This window comes from Gadus macrocephalus, chromosome 15 (assembly GCF_031168955.1).
Source record: "Gadus macrocephalus chromosome 15, ASM3116895v1".
NCBI lineage: Eukaryota > Metazoa > Chordata > Actinopteri > Gadiformes > Gadidae > Gadus > Gadus macrocephalus.
In genome coordinates, this window is record NC_082396.1 from 20827202 (window position 1) to 20847137 (window position 19936).

Consider the following 19936-nt stretch of genomic DNA (forward strand, 5'->3'; position numbering starts at 1 on the left):
ATTGCAGCGTGTCTTGGGTTGTCAAGATCGCTCTCATGGTTCCTTCCATGTTCAATTTTATTTTTTATTTTTTCTCTATTCCGATCGGTTCACCCACTGATGGCGAGGACTCAGACTGCCCACATCCTCCACCATATGTGGGCGCCTGGTCTGTGAGGTACAACAGTGGGATCACCAATTAGAACAGAAACAGGCAGAAGCGGGGTTTGCGGTGAAATCAACTTCATTTATTTATAAAAGGTGCCGGGGAAAAGGGGCAAAAGGCAACTCAAATCTTCACTGGGTCGGCGGCTGTCGTCAGCGTGCCCTTTCTGGCTCTTCCTGGGGTGGGGCCAGAGAGAGAGACAGCGAGAGATAGGCCAAGGTTAGTGGGGTCTGTGGTCCCTGCCACTGACCTCTTCGCCCTAGCTCGGCTTGGGTTTTCTCTTGGAGTCTTTGGGGTTCCTCTTCAGCTGCAGGCCTTCTCTCGGGTTTCAGCCCGACACAATTCACACACCGACAAAACAGTTCTTCGGTCCACTTGGACGTAATTTCAGTAATGCGGTTTGGATTGATCAAGGCAAGGCAAGGCAACTTTATTTATATAGCACTTTTCATACACAAGGCAGACTCAAAGTGCTTCACATATAAACATTGTCATACAATAAAATAAAATAATAGATAAGTAAAAGAAAACATGCAAGAAATGAGTAAAATAGAAAGTGCAATGTATTTATGAGAAAATTAAATTGAAAGTTAAAAAGGCTTTTTAGCGAGTAAAATTGAAAGCGCAATGTATTTAAGATAAGATCAACAGTTTCTCTGGAACCCAAGTCGGGACTACAACCCGACCTAAAGGAACTTGGTCCTTTTTCTGGAACTCCAATCCAGATTCTAGGACTCTAACCCAGACAGAACTTGGACACAAACTCAGGACTCTAACCCTTATACAAACAAACTCAGGACTCTAACCCTTATACAAACAAACTCAGGACTCTAACCCTTATACCATTTTGTGTCATTGTACGATCGTCTGCTCATACTTGGTGACTTTAATATCCATGTCTGCTGTCCAGACAGACCCATGGTCAACGAATTCTGTGGTTTAATAGATGCCTTTGGTCTCACTCAACATATAAACAAAGCTACACATTTACTGGGACATACACTTGACCTTATTTTATCATATGGTTTTTCTGTTGATAATATTGTAATTGAGGATGCCACTTTCTCTGATCACAGACCTATTATGTTTGATGTTACCCTCTCCAATCATCTGCCAGCTACTAGAGCTCAAGGCCATTACTCATATAAACTCTCTTACTGCAGCCCAGTTTTCTGATAGCTTTCTCAGTCAAACTTGCTTCTACCATTGCAACAGCAGCATCATCCTCTTCCAGCCCAGATTAATTAGTCAGCCTTTTCCCCTCTTCCTGCTCCTCCATACTTGACTCTGTAGCTCCTCTCACATACATCCGCCCCAAACTAAAATCTCGATATAGGTTGGATGAGGCCACCCGCTCTCTCAGGCAGGCCTGTCGTAAAGCCGAAAGAAAATGGAAAAAGGATCACCTTACTGTCTCCTTTGAAATTTTTAAAACTGCTTTAGCTGCTTTCCAGGCTGCAGCAAAAAAAGCCAGGGCAAAGCACCTCTCTGATTTGATCAGTAAACACTCAAACAGACCAAACATTTTATTTAGCACTATTAACTCTGTTATCAACCCTGTTAACTCCCCAGCTGCTGATGTATCTACTGCTACCTGTGAGGAATTCCTTACGTTTTTCATTAACAAAATAGAGAACATCAGATCACTGTTTACCCCCTCCCCATCACCCACTCCACCTGATTACTTTGGTACACCAGTTATTTTTAACCAATTTCAGCCCATTTCTCTCTCTGAACTGCGGGAATTAGTATTGCACATGAAACCCACTGCATTCCCCCATGATGCCATTCCCTCCTCTATCATTAAGGATGTTTTTGATGCAGTTGGCCCTTCAATTCAAATAATTCTAAACTCATGCCTTACATCTGGCACTGTCCCCTTATGTTTTAAACATGCGGTTGTCCAACCCCTGTTAAAGAAACACAACCTTGATGCTAAATGCCTGAAAAATTACCGTCCCATCTCTAAGCTTCATTTTATCTCCAAAGTCCTAGAAAAAGCTGTTCTGTCTCAGTTGACTCCCTTTCTGACCACCCACAACATACTGGAACCTCTTCAATCAGGTTTTAGATCCCTTCACAGCACCGAAACAGCCCTGCTCAAAGTAACCAATGATCTCCTCCTCACTCTGGACTCTGGTGATAATGCCATCTTAATACTACTTGACCTCAGTGCTGCTTTTGATACTGTAGATCACAACATCCTCCTCACCCGCCTGGACCAGCAGGTGGGCATTAGGGAGACTGCACTACTCTGGTTCAGCTCTTACCTTAAACATAGAACTTTCTCTGTCTCTATTGGTCAGTTCTCGTCATCATCCGCCCCTGTCTCATATGGGGTCCCCCAGGGGTCCATCCTGGGTCCCATGCTCTTCAGCCTGTATATGCTCCCACTGGGTGACATTATTAGAAAGCATAAGATCTCTTTTCACCTCTATGCCGATGATTCGCAGCTGTACTTGCCCTTAAAATCTAGGGACTCCATCCAATCTCTCCTGGTCTGTCTTGAAGACATCAGAAACTGGATGGCTAACAACTTCCTCCAGCTAAATGGTGACAAGACTGAAGTCATAATTTTTGGTCCCTCCAAGGCAAGACACACTGCACTGTCAAACTTAGGTCACCTCACGCCTCTTGTCAAACCCCATGCCAGAAACCTTGGTGTCATCCTCGACTCTGAACTCTGTCTTGACAAACAGATCAGCACTGTAGTCAAAAATAGTTTTTACCAGCTCAGAGTGATCTCCCGCCTCAAATCCTTCCTATCCCATAACAACCTCGAGATAGTTATCCATGCCTTTATTACATCACGGCTGGATTATTGCAATTCCCTCTACCTTGGCCTCCCCCAATCCTCACTCAGACGTCTGCAGCTGGTCCAAAATGCAGCTGCGCGTCTTTTAACTGGCACCAGGAGGCACGAGCACATCACACCCATTCTGGCCTCCTTGCACTGGCTCCCAGTTATTTTTAGGATCCAATTTAAAATTGTTTTTCATTTGTTTATAAGGCACTCAATGGGCTGGCCCCGGCCTATATCACTGAGCTTGTTCAGCCCCACTCTGCCCAAAGGTCCCTCAGATCCTCTAACAAAGGGCTTCTGTATGTGCCACACTCACGGCTCAAGCAGAGAGGTGATAGAGCCTTTGCCATTGCTGCTCCACGTCTGTGGAACCAGCTCCCCCTGGACATTAGATCCGCCCCCTCCATTTCTGCCTTCAAATCTAGGCTAAAAACCCACCTCTACTCCCTGGCCTTCCTTGCCCCTTGACCTTTTTAGCCTACCTCCTGTTCATGTCTGTGTGGTATGCCCTGGAAATGAATGTTCCCCCTTTGTATTATTATGACCTCTATGTATTGTTGTGTTGTTGTATTTTATTCACTTTTTATCTTTATTTATTATTATTATTATTGTTATTTTTTAATTATCATTATTATTTTTATTATTTTTATCTTATTGTACAGCACTTTGGTCAGTGTATGCTGTGTGTAAATGTGCTCTTTAAATAAAACGTACTTACTTACTTATACAAATACAAACTCAGGACTCTAACCCTTACACAAATACAAACTCAGGACTCTAACCCTTATACAAACAAACAAACTCAGGACTCTAACCCTTATACAACCTTTCTCTCTGGTATCAGATCATGTCTTTTTCTGGTAAAAATAGAAAATAAAGGGAAAGTTAAAAAGGCATTTTAGTAAAATAAAGGTAAAGTATTTAAGATTTAGCAGAAAGCTAAAGCAAACATAAAAGTCTTCAATCTTGTTTTAAAGGTGCTCAGAGTTGGGGCAAGTCTTAAATCCTCAGGGAGTTTATTCCAGCTATTTGTTGCATAGTAACTAAATCCTGCTTTCCCATGTTTCGTGTTTACTCTGGGGATAATTAACAGATTGGTCTCAGAAGATCTTAGTGTTCTAGAAGGCTTATGTAGTGGAAGAATATCAGTTAAATATTTTGGGCCGAAACCATGTAGGGATTTATAGGTTAGCAACATGATTTTAAAATCAATTCTCTGACCTACAGGAAGCCAATGTAACGATTTAAGAATTGGTGTAATATGTTCACATTTTTTGGTCTTTGTTAAAACTCTAGCAGCAGCATTCTGAACAAGCTGAAGCTTCCTTAGAGTTTGTTTTGGGAGACCTGTAAGGAGACCATTGCAGTAATCAAGCTTACTAGTGATAAAGGCATGTACAAGTTTTTGTAAGTCTTCGGTGGACATGAGCCCTCTAAGTCTTGCTACATTTTTAAGGTGATAATATGCAGATTTTGTAACTGATTTGATGTGACTTTCGAAATGTAAATTAGAATCCATGATAACCCCTAGATTTCTGGCTTTGATTGAGGTTTTCAGGGACAGAGAGTGAAGGTGTTGGGTTACTTTAAGCCTTTCCATTTTAGCACCAAATACAATTATCTCTGTTTTATCCTCATTTAGCTGAAGGAAATTTCGGCACATACAGTCTTTCACTTGCTCAATGCACTGGCACAGCAGATCTATGGGCCGATAGTCATTTGGTGATAGCGATACATAGATTTGCGTGTCATCAGCATAGCAATGATGGTCAATATTGTTATTATGCATGATTGCCCTAGTGGGAGCATGTAGATGTTGAATAAAGAGGGTCCTAAGATCGAACCTTGTGGGACTCCACACATCACGTTGGTTGATTCTGATACAAAGTCGCCAATGGAAACAAAGTAGTTCCTATTTTGTAGGTAGGATCTGAACCAATTTAAGACTGTGCCTGAAAGCCCCACCCAGTTTTCTAACCTGTCCAAAAGTATTGTATGGTCTACAGTGTTGAATGCAGCACTGAGGTCTAGTAGCATTAGTATTGAGGTTTTGCCAGAGTCTGTGTTAAGACGGATGTCGTTTACAACTTTAATGAGGGCGGTCTCAGTGCTGTGCAGGGGTCGAAATCCTGATTGGAAGGTGTCATAACAACCAGTTGATGCCAGGAAGTGATTAAGTTGCTGGAGGACAACTTTCTCAATGATTTTACTTATGAAGGGTAGATTTGATATTGGTCTGTAGTTGTTAATAATAGAGGTATCTAGGCTCCGCTTTTTTAAAAGGGGTTTAATAACTGCAGTTTTCAGGGCTTTTGGGAAGTTGCCTGACTGGAGAGAGTTGTTAACTATCTGCAATATGTCTATTGCTAGGCAGTCAAAAACATTCTTAAAGAGGTTGGTAGGTAAAGAATCAAGGCAACAGGTGGATGGCTTTAGTTGTGTAACAGTTTCCACAAGAGTTTTAGAGTCAATAACATTAAAGCATGCCATCCCTGCCACGTTACTTTTGCCTGAACAGGGTGGTAGTCCAACATTTTTGTTTGAAGTGGAGATATTGATGGCGCGTCTGATGCCTTCAATTTTATCAGTATAAAAAGCTGCAAACTCATTGCATTTCTGCGTGGAATGGAGATCAGGTGGAATTTGTGTTGGGGGGTTGGTCAGTCTGTCAACAGTTGCAAATAGGGTTTTTGCATTATTAGTATTGGTTTTAATGATATTGGAGAAAAATGTTTCTCTAGCACTTTTTAAGTCTGAATTGTAGGCACGGAGGCTCTCTTTGTAGATATCATGGTGAATATGAAGTTTTGTTTTACGCCAGATGCGTTCAACCTTCCTGCATTCTTTTTCCTGTGCTGTTACAGAAGCAGCTTTTCTCCAGGGTGCCTTTTGCTTTCCAGAAATCGTTTTAACCTTATAAGGTGCAATGACATCCATGACTTTCAAAATTTTCAAATTAAAGTTTTCTCCAAGATCATCAGCAGAACATGGGTTGAGAGGTGGTAGTAAGGAGATGGCCTTTCTAAAAAGTACATAAGATTCTTCATTGATATACCGTTTTTTGACAGTATTTGATTTTGTTTGTATGTCGGGAATAAAAGATATATTAAAAACACAAAAGTGGTCAGACAAGGAAGGCTCAGTCACAGAGAGATCAGAAACATTGAGGCCCTTTGTGATAACCAGGTCTAGAGTGTGCCCCTTACAATGAGTAGTCTCTTTCACATGTTGGGACAGTTCAAATGTGTCCAAAATGGTGAAGTCACCAGTTATAACTAGACAGTCAAAGTCTGTGGAGATGCTAGACAATAATTCTGTGAATTCATCGAAAAAATTTGCAGAGTATGTGAGTGGCCTGTAAATAATTAATAGGAGAACTCTGGGGGAGCATTTCAATACAGCACAAAGGTATTCGAATGATGGAAAATCACCAAATAACATCTGTTTCCCCTGAAAAACATTTTTAAATATAACAGCAACCCCTCCACCTCTTTTTCCAGATCTACATGCATCAAAAAAGTTATAGTTGGGAGGAGCTGTCTCTATCAGAACGGTTGCACTGTTATTTTGTTCCAGCCATGTTTCAGTTAAAAACATATAATCCAGTTTAGAGGTGGTAATAAAATCATTAACTAAAAATGATTTGTTATTAAGAGACCTAACATTAAGTAGACCCATCCTGATGGTGTTGTTGATAGGCTTTAAGGTTGTTTTGGGTTTGGTGGCAATATGTATGAGATTTGTGAGGTTAGCAGTGTGTCTAAGTTTCCCTTTGTTTACTCTCTTAGTGGTTACAGCAGGAATGCAAAAGTTGCCATGTTTTGACATAGGCAACCTTGGGTTCAGCAGATTATGCGATACGTCCTTTATACTTTGTCTACGGCTGAACCCTTTTTTGTCTCAGTAATACTCAGGACTACTATCAGTACAGGGGGCGGGGGGCTGGGGCTCCCTCCGCTTTGGTGTTATCAGCCTGTGGGCATGACCTGGCGATGCTATCATTGACACAGATGCAAGTTTGATGCCAACATATTCCAGTTTCTTAAATTCAGCTGGAAAATCGCGAAGGAAGGAGACAGTGGAGCTGGAGTTGTTGTTGTGGCTATGGGAGAGATGAGGCTGGAGGTCATTGTCGATGGGGGAGTGCAGAGGAGGGGGGTGGCCGTTCCTCGCCAAGCCAGCATCAGCGATGGGGGAAGGCACGGTGTCCATGGTGTCGGGCAGGCTGTTGTCTCTCTTCAAGGTCTTTGGTCTGTAATGCAGAGGAGGGGGGTGGCCGTTCCTCGCCAAGCCAGCATCAGCGATTGGGGAAGGCACAGTGTTGATGGCGTCGGGCGGGCTGTTGTCTCTCTTCAAGGTCTGTGGGCTGTCTGCTATCTGTGTGTCAGATAGTGGCAGAGTAGATGTGTGGGGGAGGCTGTAGTCTCGCTTCTTCTCAACCTGTGCTCTGACTGTGGCCTGTGCGTCAGCCAATGGAGATTTGTGGGAAAGCGAGAAGAGAAGATTGTCCCTCAACAGTTTTGAGCCTAACCTGTTTGGGTGTAGGCCATCTGCTCTGAAAAGATATTTGCGCCCCCAGAATAAGTTGAAATTGTCAATAAAGCCCCTTCCTATTTCATTGCAGACTCTGGAAAGCCATGTATTCAGTGCAAGTAGACGACTGAATCTGTTTATTCCCCGGTCAACTGCTGGTATGGGTCCACTGATGAATGTGGACCCATATGTATTTTGTCCAGTGTATCCAATAGATCAGTGTAATCCCTCTTCAGAAGTTCTGACTGTTCTCTTTGAATATCATTAAATCCTGCATGCACAATAATCTGTGAGATTTTGGGGTTTTCCAATATGATTTTGGCTAGTTTATGGTTGATATCACTAACCATTCCATATGGGAAGTTGCATGTTTTGATCTTCTTACCGGTTATATCCTTGATGGTTGAGTCTCCTATAATCAGAGTGTCTGGTTCATCTGCTTTCTCTGAGATGGGCCCTTGTTGGACGGTGGCAGACACATGCGCAGCCCGCCTCCGTGGCGACTGGTTGTTCCATGTCTGTCCGTACCGTCTGTCCGGACACATTTCAGGGGTCAGGGGTGCACAGGTGGCCGAGGCATGTGCAGCTCGCCTCCATGGCGACTGGTTCATGTTCCGTCTCTGTCCACACTGTCCGTCCGGACGCATCTCGGGGCTCAGGGATGCATGGGTGGCGGGCGCGTTCGTGGACTCTTGAAGTGGCAGGAACCGGTTCTTCAGTGGCAGGGTTAATTTCAGTGACGGGCTAATCCGGCTGATACATGTAAATTTAGCTTTGGGTAGTTTAGCGTTTGGCGTTGAGTGATCTTGTTGATTCACTTTGGTATGTTGTTTTGGCTTAGCGCCGACTCTGTGCCAAGAGGGTTGGCCACAGGCCTTTTACCATGAGACTGGCCTAACGTGTCTCTGGTCTCCACACACTCCTCCAGTCTTCAGCTTGTTCTGGTGGAGTTAAAAGGCCATCTGATTGCAGGGCTAACTCAGCACACCTGTGAGCGGTAAGCTGAGACACCCGAGTGGGGCAGGGTCTCTATGACACAGCTTTTAGAGAAGTCCCTCCCATCCAACACCACACCCCTTGGCTGCCTTTGCCTGCCTTTGTGGCCACCACGTGGCCATGTGGTGGCTGGGCCACCAAAGTATTGATTGCTATTTTTGATTGATTGCTGTCGGGATGTAAAGAAAAGGTAAACAAATATGACAACAATTCCTTCCTACACCATCTTTAAGTTTTGTGGTCTAAATGTTTCCTTCAGCAACTGGTGTTCAACTCGGTGACCAACTGTCTGGGGCCACGGAAGTTCCTCCACAGCGGGAAACTCTTCAAAGCCAAGAGCAGTAAGGAGCTCTACGGCTTCCTGTTTAACGATTTCCTGCTCCTCACACAAGTAAGTACTGTTGGTATCGATCTGAGAACAAAAAAAGGTTCCCATAGCAAAAACAATAGCTGTTTAGGAGATAGTCGATAACTGTTTCACATTGTGATTGATCATAGTATTAAATTCTCTCTCTCTCTCTCTCTCTCTCTCTCTCTCTCTCTCTCTCTCTCTCTCTCTCTCAGGTGACCAAACCTCTGGGTTTTTCAGCCTCAGACAAGGTTTTCTCCTCCAAAACACACCTGCAGTACCGCATGTACAAGACCGTGAGTACACACTTGCACAAACACACACACCAAAAACCGGTAAGAACAGGATATGGTAAGATTTGTGTGTTAACATATTCCCATGCATATACATGTAACACAAACACAATAATAATGTGTGTTTCCAGCCAATCTTCTTGAACGAGGTTCTGGTGAAGCTGCCCACCGATCCGTCTGGAGACGAGCCTCTCTTCCACATCTCTCACATCGACCGAGTCTACACGCTGAGGGCCGAAAGCATCAACGAGAGGTCAGGATTTAATACATGTATATCTATACCCCCTCACACAGAGTCCACATGCATAAAAAAAACACAATTTTCTTTAAGAGCATTTGGCAAGCAAATTATCCAATAATCTAGAACCGTCTATTTCATACAAGATGGGCTTTCCATATCCTTTAAAGTGTGTGTGTGTGTGTGTGTGTGTGTGTGTGTGTGTGTGTGTGTGTGTGTGTGTGTGTGTGTGTGTGTGTGTGTGTGTGTGTGTGTGTGTGTGTGTGTGTGTGTGTGTGTGTGTGTGCGCGTGCGTGTGTGTGTGAGATGCAGGACGGCGTGGGTTCAGAAGATCAAAGCGGCATCTGAGTTGTTTATCGAGACGGAGAAGAAGAAGAGAGAGAAGGCATATCTAGGTACCCTCCGCCTCCTCCCTCTATTCCTCCTCCTCGCCTTTCCTCCTCCTCTCCCTCCTCCTCCCTCGCCTCCTGCTCCTTTTCCATCTCCTCAACTCTCCCTCTCTTCCGCCCTCTCGTTCTTCCTCCCCTCCGCCCTCTCGCCCACTCTCTCATCCTCCCTCTCATGCTTCTCTCTTCTCCTGCTCCTCCCTCTCATGCGTCTTCTCCTCCTGCTCCTCCTCCCTCTCCTCCTGTTCCTCCTCCTGTTCCTCCTCCCCCTCCTGCCTCTCCTCCTCCCTCTCCTCTCCCCCTCCCTCTCCTTCTCCTTCTACTCCCTCTCCGTCTCCTCCCTCTCCTTCCTCTCCACTTCCCTCTCATGGCTCTTCTCCTCCCTCTCCTGCCTCTCCTCCTCCCTCTCCTCTCCTCCTCCCTCTCCTTCTCCTTCTACTCCCTCTCTGTCTCCTCCCTCTCCTTCTTCTCCACTTCCCTCTCATGGCTCTCCTCCTGCCTCTCTTCCTCCCTCTCCTGCCTCTCCTCCCTCTGCTGTCCCTCTTTCTCCATCTCATCCTCCCACTCCTCCTCCTGCCTCTTCTCCCTCTCCTGTCCATCTTTCTCCCTCTTCTCCTCCCTCTCCTGCCCCTCATCCTCTTTCTCCTGCCTCTCCTCCTCCCCTCCTTCCTCTCTTCCTACCTAAGTGACAACGTTCTCTTGTTGAGAGTCTTATGGGTATTATTCACTTATTCTGCAGCCATCTTTGTGGCATCTTGGTACAAAACGCTAGCTTGGTCAAGCAAGCAAAATGAGGACAAACAAAAGTATGTTTGGAAAAAAATAATTCATCAACTAAATATATTTACAAAAAAAACATAACCAACTGAAACAGTTTTGTCTGACAAAATAAATTAACATTTACTAAAATGAATTAGAAAATGACTTTTTTTCCTGTTTGTCTTTTGTGTATGGTTGTTCAAAACTATAATAACCTTTGAACCATGATGACCGCTAGGTGTATAACATGCTGATAAGATGTTGTTTTTTGCGACCTCCAGAACTCACACTCATCTAAACATTCTTTGTGTGTCTCTCTCTGTATCTCAGTGCGCTCTCAGCGAGCTACGGGGATCGGCAGACTAATGGTCAACATCGTGGAGGGAATCGAACTCAAACCCTGCCGCTCGCATGGTATACATACACACACAGATAGACAGACAGACGGTTGCTTCTTCTGATTGAAAACCTTCATCAAATCAAAATGAATGAATCTCACAAATGAAGGAAGATAACGTAAGATAAAGCAATCTTGGGAGTAGTGCATGCCTGAATAACAGCTGTCCCCTCGAAAGAACAGGTTCATAACCCCTGTGTCCGTCTGTCTGACTTGTCATGTATTTTGCTGTTAACTGTGTTGTGTGTGCAGGCAAGAGTAATCCATACTGCGAGGTCACCATGGGGTCCCAGTGCCATATCACTAAGACGTTACAGGTATTAACGTCTCACATATCGCCCTTATGTTCTTTGTTTCACTCTACAGCATGGTCTGTTCAAGAGAAACTAAATAGTAAAACATGTAGTGATGCAAGCAGAATCTTCTCTGTTGAAAAAAAACTGTAAACGGTTGAGCTATGAGTATGGTTGGATTTGAGGCTCGGATGAAATCCATGGTCCAACTTCACTGCATCTTTTGTCTGCGCGAGAGTACTGCTTAATTGTTCTTGATGAAGCAGAACTCTCTTATATTAGAAAGTAGCTCAACGTGACATGACTAAATACTTTCCTTGTGGTTTGACTTTCTACTTTGCTCTAATACTACATGGGTAGGGAGGTCCTATTAGAAAAGTAGTACACTACCTTGGTGTTTGTTGTTGCTCTCGCTAACTGATATTCAGCTATTATGAACTCAAATGAAACAAAATATCCTCAAACAACAACCCAATTTGATTGTAGCGTTGTTGTGGTAGTTTGTACTTTATTATTCTCTTTGGTTCTCAGGACACGCTGAATCCTAAGTGGAACTCCAATTGTCAGTTCTTCATCAAGGACCTGGAGCAGGACGTGCTCTGCGTCACGGTTTTTGAACGAGACCAATTCTCCCCTGACGGTTGGTTCACACTTGACACCACTTTTCCTTTTATTCAAGAATTTTGTTGCAATTTTGCCAGATCTGTGATCGCAGAGCTGATTATCTTCAGCTCTATTCAGCTTTGTATCACCCTCTACCTTTTCCCCCTCGAAAATGTCCCTTCACATTTCAGACTTTCTAGGTAGGACAGAGATCCGATTGGCTGAAATAAAGAAGGACCAGGGTTCCAAGGGACCAATCACAAAGCGGTTGCTGCTCCACGAGGTACCAACAGGCGAGATAGTGGTGAGGCTGGACCTCCAGCTGTTTGAAGAACCTTAGCTAAAGCCTGGAGTGGACTTCAGTAGACCGGACCAGACATGCAGCTTTTGAAGAGAACCCTATAATTTGGATCAGATTCCATTTTCATACCTAATGTAAATTGCTGGACATCCAGGATAATGTGTTTGCTCCTCAGAAGGGCTGCTGTGTAACAGATGGGGTGGACCACAACCATGCCAAAATTAAACATAAATACAAAATAAAGAAAGGATTTTATTTCACTTAAAAGGGAAAAAAATCGATTCACAAATCAACAAGTAAAGTATTTTTAAATGGTTTTTTTTATCGATTGTATTTTATTGACAGAATAAATCTACACAGAATAAATATATCATTTAGCATTTTATTAAACTTAATTCCTTTGATGGACTTCCACTTAATTTTGGTACGGATCTGCTTCTGTGTTTCATTAGCCTGTATTTGTTTAAGGGAATGAACACTGCAATGCAATATAATCCCTTGATAACCGTGATTTCACAAGGTAGCAAGCTCACTTACTGGGTAATATAAGGCTAATCTAGGCTGCTTTATGCAAAATTATGCCTCTACCCTAGTTAAGAGGTACAAAAACATTTCAAGTGGCAACCTATATCCATTTCTTCACATCTGGGTTATGGGAGCAGTCCAGAGTTTAGAGAGCCACTGACGGGTGTCCCAGCCCCTTTAAAAGGAAGGGGTAGCCACCATTTGAAACGTTTTGAAACCCAATACTTGATAAAAATGGTTTGTTGTTCATACCGATTTGGAAAAGGAATTACATTTAATTCTGGCCCATCCAAACAGGTTTAAATAGAATAATGGAGTTCAATCGGAAATCCCCCTCTCATTTTCCAAAAACCCACAATACCCTGGAGTGTGTGTGTGTGTGTGTGTGTGTGTGTGTGTGTGTGTGTGTGTGTGTGTGTGTGTGTGTGTGTGTGTGTGTGTGTGTGTGTGTGTGTGTGTGTGTGTGTGTGTTAGAAACACTTTAAGAGTAAGAAAGAGGTGTGGTATACAAATGAAAGGTAGTGTTCATTATTTTTGTTTATTTTTACAGTTTAACGGTCTATCAGGTCTATCTAAGATTATAAACAAGGTACTGAATTTAAAGAAAACAAAAAAAATATTTAAAAATGATGCTCTGTTTAAGCAAAATGGCCAAAGCAATTTAATATGTCAGCACCCCCAGAATCAATGTTTGGAATAATGGCATGGTTACATAATGCATATAATGTTTGATGACTTGGATTGAGGTACAGAAAATATGTTGTATTATTGTTATTAATTTTTTTTACGTGTGTCAAGCAAACAAGGGTCATAGTTTTGCTGGTTTAGGGCGAAGAGTAGAAAGGGGGGGTCATAAATGAAACACTTTTATGACGAAGTAACCAGTAACCAGTAGGCTAGTTTATGGCACACAGCTGTGCTACTAGATGCATAGTCGCAGTTATGGTCACAACACATGGTTTGTTTTTATCGTCCGACAACCCACATTAAATTGGCTTCATGTATTTATTTGATATTTTTTATCTGTTAACTGGGCTCATGACTCTGTATTTACGCAAAATGAATTTTGTTAACACATAGTGACGAGCCACTGTCCAATCTACATCAAGCGAGCCTCAGTAAATTATAGGTGTGTGTGTGTGTGTCGGCTGATGTTATTCCTTTTTCAATGATGATTGATTTTTATGACGATGACTGGTGGATGTAACAAACATACATCCCATAACCCCCCCCCCCATGTCCCTACTATACTAAAACAAGTCTAATATTATTGTCCACCTGCTAGGTTGTGTATAATAACACTGTTATCTGAGAGTTAATATATGAACACTATTGGGGGGCCATGGAGGCAGCCTGCTGGTTATCACTGTAAGAAGATGTCTACGTTGTTGTCTCTCAATGTTCAAATTAAACTCCAAATGGACCAAGTCCCTTTGACCCATTGTTCTCTGGTTTGTGATGAGGATGAGGATGAGGATGGGGAGGTTTTGTGAGTGAGTTCTATGTGAACGAGGTGACCCATTAAAGCCACCATGTTCAGTCGTTAGCTGAAGACAGCCTAAAGGGGAGGACTGCTGTTCTCAAAGGTCCAGGGGCCTCATGTACTAAGGTTGCGTACGCACAAAAACGTGGCGTACGTCCTTTTCCACGCTCACGTTCAGATGTACAAAACGTGAAATGACCGTAAAAATGTGCGGTCCCCACGCCAGCTCCAGAGCTGTCGTACGCACGTTTCTACAGCTATTGTTCCTTTGGTGACACTTAGAGGTGACGCTGGGAAACTGGGAAAAAAGGTGAAAACCATGACTCATCAGAGTGATTTGCACATCAGAGACACACTAATGAACGATTAACACACCTTGCAATTATATGGGTGGCTATAAAAGCATGCGCAATGGATGAATAAAATTGTTTTAACAATGGCTGCGTTAGCGTTGTTAGAGGACATCGCAAATGGTCAAATCCGAAGGGAACGTATATATAGGGAACGCGAGGACTTACTCGCAAATGATGATGATTGGCTCATGAGCCGATTTCGTTTCCCCAGGCCAGTATTACTGGAGCTGTGCGCAGAGCTGCGGCCGGCCCTAGAGCGCCACACAGCCAGGAGCCAGGGGTTGTCCGTGCCCACACAGGTGCTGACCACGCTGGGGTTCCTGGCAACAGGGGCCTTCCAGCGGGAGCTGGCCGATCGGTCAGGAGTGTGCCAGTCCACCCTGAGCCGAGCCATGCCAGCTGTGTGGGACGGAATCATCATATGAGATTAATATGAGTCCAGACCGGCCTCATATGCATTAATGCATTAATATGAGATAATTAATGCATTCAAAGCCGAGCCACGTCGCCTTGCCCTGTGAATTCAGTTGCAGCGCAAATATAGCAGCAAATAAGTTACATTCTTAACCCAGCAGCGGTGTTGTTCAGATACTGATTAAATGGGTTTGTTAACCATGCGTAATAGTATGGCTCCATGAGTATGCGCACACGTTCTATGTGTTCTTCATCTCTGGGCACTGCGTCCCTTTATGTTTTGCAGCGGTTGCATTTGTTCTCTGTTAAAATACATGGTTAATGTATTATTTTGGAGTTAATACATTTGAAAAAAAAACAGGAACACCACTAGTTTCTGGCTACGCCACTGGTGTCACCGATCAAAGCGGCCACTCTCAAATCGAAGGGGGAGAGTTCCCCCACTCCCGTCCCCCCTCCTGTTGCGGTCACGCTTCGGCGGTGGGCAGAAACCCTCCGCTTCACCTCCACCTTGAGGTCTGACCACTTTTTTTTAATTTCAGAGTGTGTGCGCTGCTGAGACCCCACTGCATTGACGGCCTCGCAAACACGCTCCCACTCACTTCTCTTTTGTTTTGCATTTATCCCTGTTGACAGGGTTCCAAATAGCATATGCTTGCGCATTTCTACCTCGTGGAGCAAAATCTCGAGCTCGGACTCCGTGAAGTTTCGTTTTTTGCCTCTGTTCATGGTGCCAGGTGATCGGATTAAGAGGTGAATCTCAGGTCCAGAGGCCTATTTAAATGAAATTGCATATTTAAATGAGGGCGTGGACAGGGAGGAGTTTGGCACCTCGGCATGTGCGCTCAATTCCACGTTGATCGAGATGTACAAAAGAAACGTGCTTGGATCCATGCGTTCGCACACTTTGATGCATCTGAATTTATTTGTGCGTAAGACAGTTTCTGGGTTTTGGCGTACGCCAAGTTTCAGTATGAAATCCACGCAAGTCTTAGTACATGAGGCCCCAGGGGTCTCATTTATAACCGTTGCGTACGCACAAAACGGGGCTGAAAGTGGCGTACGTGCCTTTCCACGCCAAGGTTGTGATCTATAAAACACTAACTTGACGGGAGAATGTGCGCAGCCCTAAGCAAACTCTGACCCATGCGTACGCATGGTTTGGAGGAAAATGAGAATTGGCGACACAGACGGTGTGGTTAACTGAAGTCAGACTGAAGAAATGTAGAGTGAGAAGAACGATTATGTTTTATCATCGCCCTTCATAAATTTAATTTCAACCCGTATCATGCGTTAAATCTATGTAATCAGAATGATTTAAGTCAACTGCGTTATTTCTCAGTTATAACTCCAGAAACATCTCCTTAGAATCTAAATCAAAATTCAAAATCAAAATTCTCTATATTTAATCCTGTCACTCATACTGTCCACTGACGGCGCAACTGCATGGAATAAAGCATCTGTCCAACATGTGTCAATAACATAATATTTTTTATGTGACACAGTAAACACATAATCAAATGTCAATTAAATCCGAAGTGTGGAAAACCAGGCCACATACTCCTCATCACAATCGTTATATTATTGTCCGTTCCTCTTGATGCTTTTCATGACAAATCAGGCATTAAAAAGGGGTTATGTTCAAGAACATTTTACATGGGTGATTACAAACTGATTATCAAAGGTGTTCGGTCAGTCTTATTACCGTAACCCTATAAATACAGCGGTGAGCCCCGTGCGTAATGCTGCACCAATGGCACTGCTGGCACTGCTGGAGGACCATGCAAATGGCAGGATTCGGAGGGAGAGAGTCTTCAGGGACCATAACGATTTATTGGTAAATAAAAATATGTACCTTTATGTCAGACCACTTTTTTTTTTAATTCTGGGACTGTGCGCTCCGTGCCACTGACAGAGTTCTGTGCTGCAGCAACATGTTGACACTCACTCGGCTTTTTATTGTAAGTGATCCCAATCCCGTGACCGCCGAACAAAACTACCTTCCGGGCCTCCACCTCACCCACAAGTGTCTCCACTTCAACCTCCGTGAAATTTCGCTTTTTTGCTTTTCTCAGTCCTTCTGCCATTGTTTCCGACAAGGCATAATGCTTGCATCTGAGTCTGTTTTATATGCAGATCGCATTCATGAGGTCATTTGCATTGACCATTTATGGTTAAAAAGGGGCGTGTACAGGGCGGAACGTGAAGTTGATTCAGCTGCGCACACTTGTAGGCACTCCGTGATTTATAATGCAAAGATTGGCTTCACCAATAATCGATATAAATGCTTTAAATCGTATGAATCGATTATGATTACCGTAATTTTCGGACTATAAGCCGCGCCTTTTTTCCCATTTTTCGATCTTTAAAAATATTTCAACTTTGACACGACATTCGCGTGATGACAGCCAATCGGCGTTCAACAGCGTGGGCACTGAGTGACATGTGTAATGTAACAGCCAATCAGCGTTCAACCGGCCAACTCAGTGCAGTGCAGTCCGGGGTGAACTGCAGCATGGAGAAAAAACTGATTGTTGGCGTTTGCGACTCCCGGAGCTCTTTATATAATAGTAGGCCTATATAATATAATTGTATAATAATATCACGGCCAAAAGCTCTGTGCGCCTCCGGATGGCCGTAGCGCGGGGAGCTCTCGTAGGGATTGGGCTTCTCGGGGTTTGTTTACCTGCGTATGAATAGACTGCGTCAGGTTCTCCGACGTCTCTCCCTCTTCCACAAAAGGTAAAGACATGCAATGGTAGTTATGTCGGCAAAGTGGCAATGGATGGAAATGGCCAGGAGACTTTTCTGGTATAACCGACCTTACCAAAACACATCCCTATACTTGACTTCCCTAAATCTTTTAACAGATCTTTTTTTCTATCCATTGCCACTTCGCTCGTATATTTTACAGAAATTACTAGTCAGGGGCGTTAGGCCTATAATCCCTTGGACGATCTGTAGGTATGCTTTGTTGATCTGAATAAACGTTGTGTCTCAGAGTGATACTGTCTTGCGTCACATTGATTCTCGAGCTTGCTGCTTTGCTTAGAGACGACCCAGAGCAAGAGACTACGCCACATCAGGCGACCGAAATGGTAGTGAAAGAGCGCGCATAACAGTGTTTTTGGCTGGGTTGTAGGCAGTGGAGGGAAACACAACATTAGGTTTTGAATAACTGGTGTAATGGCCTCTTCTTTTTGTAAACGAGACGCATACCATGGTCTATAATAGCATGGACAGTCGGGTCACAAGTTGATCTGGCTGCCTCCTGCTCTTAGGGAGAAGACTAGTTGCGTTATTTAGTACTGCAGCTGATCCAATATCTGGCTCAACGGCACAATGGAATGGAATCTCGACTTGAAATATTTTTCCCCCAAAATGTTACAAGTTCGAATCCCGTAATGTATGCTTTGTTGATCTGAATAATCTTTATGTCTCAAAGTGATACCGCCTTGCGTCACATCGCGTTGCTTAATTGCAATTAAGATTAAGCAATTGCATTGCTTAATCCGATCTAGCTGTCCCATCTAAACGCATTCATTTCCGAAGGCGCTGCTTTGCTTACAGAGACATCCAGTGAAAGGGGACAACAACACCTCATCAGGCGACCGAAATTATGGAATGAGCGCATAACAGTGTTTTTGGCTAGTTTCAAGCAGTGGGGGGAAACATTAGGTTTGGATTAACTGGATGTAAAGGCGTCTTATTTTTTGGATACGCGACCAATGCATGGTCATAACTACATGGAAAGTAGGGTCACAAGTTGATCTGGCTGCCTTTCGTGTTTTCAAGAAGTATTTGTGAATTATATTATACTACGGCGGCGGTTTCCCCAGTGGGTCAACGGCACAATGGAATGGATTGTTATTTTTTTCCCCACAATGGTGTGAATTCGAATCCCGTAGTGTATCATATTTTAAACATTAATTTTCCAAATTTTTCGGCTTAAAACGGTTCTACTTGACACGTTTCTTCCAATTACACTCCAAAAACGAATGAGATTGGAATGTTTTTGACATTTTATTGAATAACAAATCAAAGAGGCAATCGCAAGGACAGCTACGTTTCTGGTCCCGATTTCCAACATCTGGTGTAGCCACGACAACAAGCGAAGCATTCGGCTGAGGGTCACCAGTTAAACCGGTCACCACTTGAACTGAAACACCGGGAACATAGGACCCGGGGAACATAGACACGCTCCCACGAAATGCTAACCTTAGCTTAGTTGTTTGTTTACGTTCGCTGTACAGCGCCGCGCCAATCAACTGTGACTGGCTTGCTGCAGAGCGTGAGCGCCTTGGGAATACCCGGACAATATAATGGATATAATATGGACACATAAGACAATCAATATTCGATATTTTTTATGGATTTATTGTACAAATTCCCTGAAAAGATGCACGTTCCAGGATGAATTGAAAAGCTCCCGTAAGGGCTGAGATGGCAGAGGACAGCTGATTTGGAACGGAACAACAGCTGTTCGCTTTCATGGGGAAAAACTAAGGAACTTCAACCTACTTAGGCCTACTAATTAACGTTCAAAAGCTATTAAATATTCAACAAAATATGCAGATACTGTCAAAATCGGTTCCAGGGAGTATATAGGGATTATTAACGTTGTTTTTGATGGTGTTTTTTTCTGGAACGAGTATTCGAATATTCGCTTGGAAAAACCAACGAGTATTCAAAGCCAGAAAAATGGCATTCGGGCCAGCCCTAATGGTAATTAAACATTAAAGCACCTGCGGCTTATAGTCCAGTGCGGCTTATATATGTACACATCATTCAATTTAGCTGCTGCGGTTTATAGGCTACTCCGGTGAGCCTTATAGTGCGGAAAATACGGTAATGTTTAGTAAAGGGGTGTCACATTATTGCATGTTTATTTCACGGATATAGAATTTTGGTTCAAAGTTACTGAATCGAATCGTGGTTTACAGAATCGAATTGAATCGTTCCAAAAAAAAAAATTGTCCTTGAATCTAATCGCCAACTACTGAATCGTTAATCGAATCGAATCGTCTGAAGCCAAAGATTCACACCCCTAAGACTAATCAATTTT

General features: G+C 43.4%; 1 protein-coding gene across 5 annotated transcripts in view; it reads left to right on the top strand.

The window, feature by feature from the left end:
* itsn1 (intersectin 1 (SH3 domain protein)) overlaps window positions 1–14058 on the top strand; it is a 120688-nt gene extending 106630 nt beyond the window's left edge. For 4 of the 5 annotated variants that reach the window (XM_060072405.1, XM_060072406.1, XM_060072407.1 and 1 more), the window contains 8 exons: window positions 8737–8868; window positions 9042–9122; window positions 9251–9372; window positions 9670–9752; window positions 10833–10916; window positions 11152–11216; window positions 11724–11832; window positions 11987–14058. In XM_060072405.1, the coding sequence (XP_059928388.1) occupies window positions 8737–8868; window positions 9042–9122; window positions 9251–9372; window positions 9670–9752; window positions 10833–10916; window positions 11152–11216; window positions 11724–11832; window positions 11987–12135 (825 nt within the window). In that variant the 3' untranslated portion in view covers window positions 12136–14058. Of the gene's footprint in view, window positions 1–8736; window positions 8869–9041; window positions 9123–9250; window positions 9373–9669; window positions 9753–10832; window positions 10917–11151; window positions 11217–11723; window positions 11833–11986 lie in introns of those variants that run through there. The other variant, XM_060072409.1, reaches the window with a different exon arrangement.
* Window positions 14059–19936: the final 5878 nt, after the last annotated feature.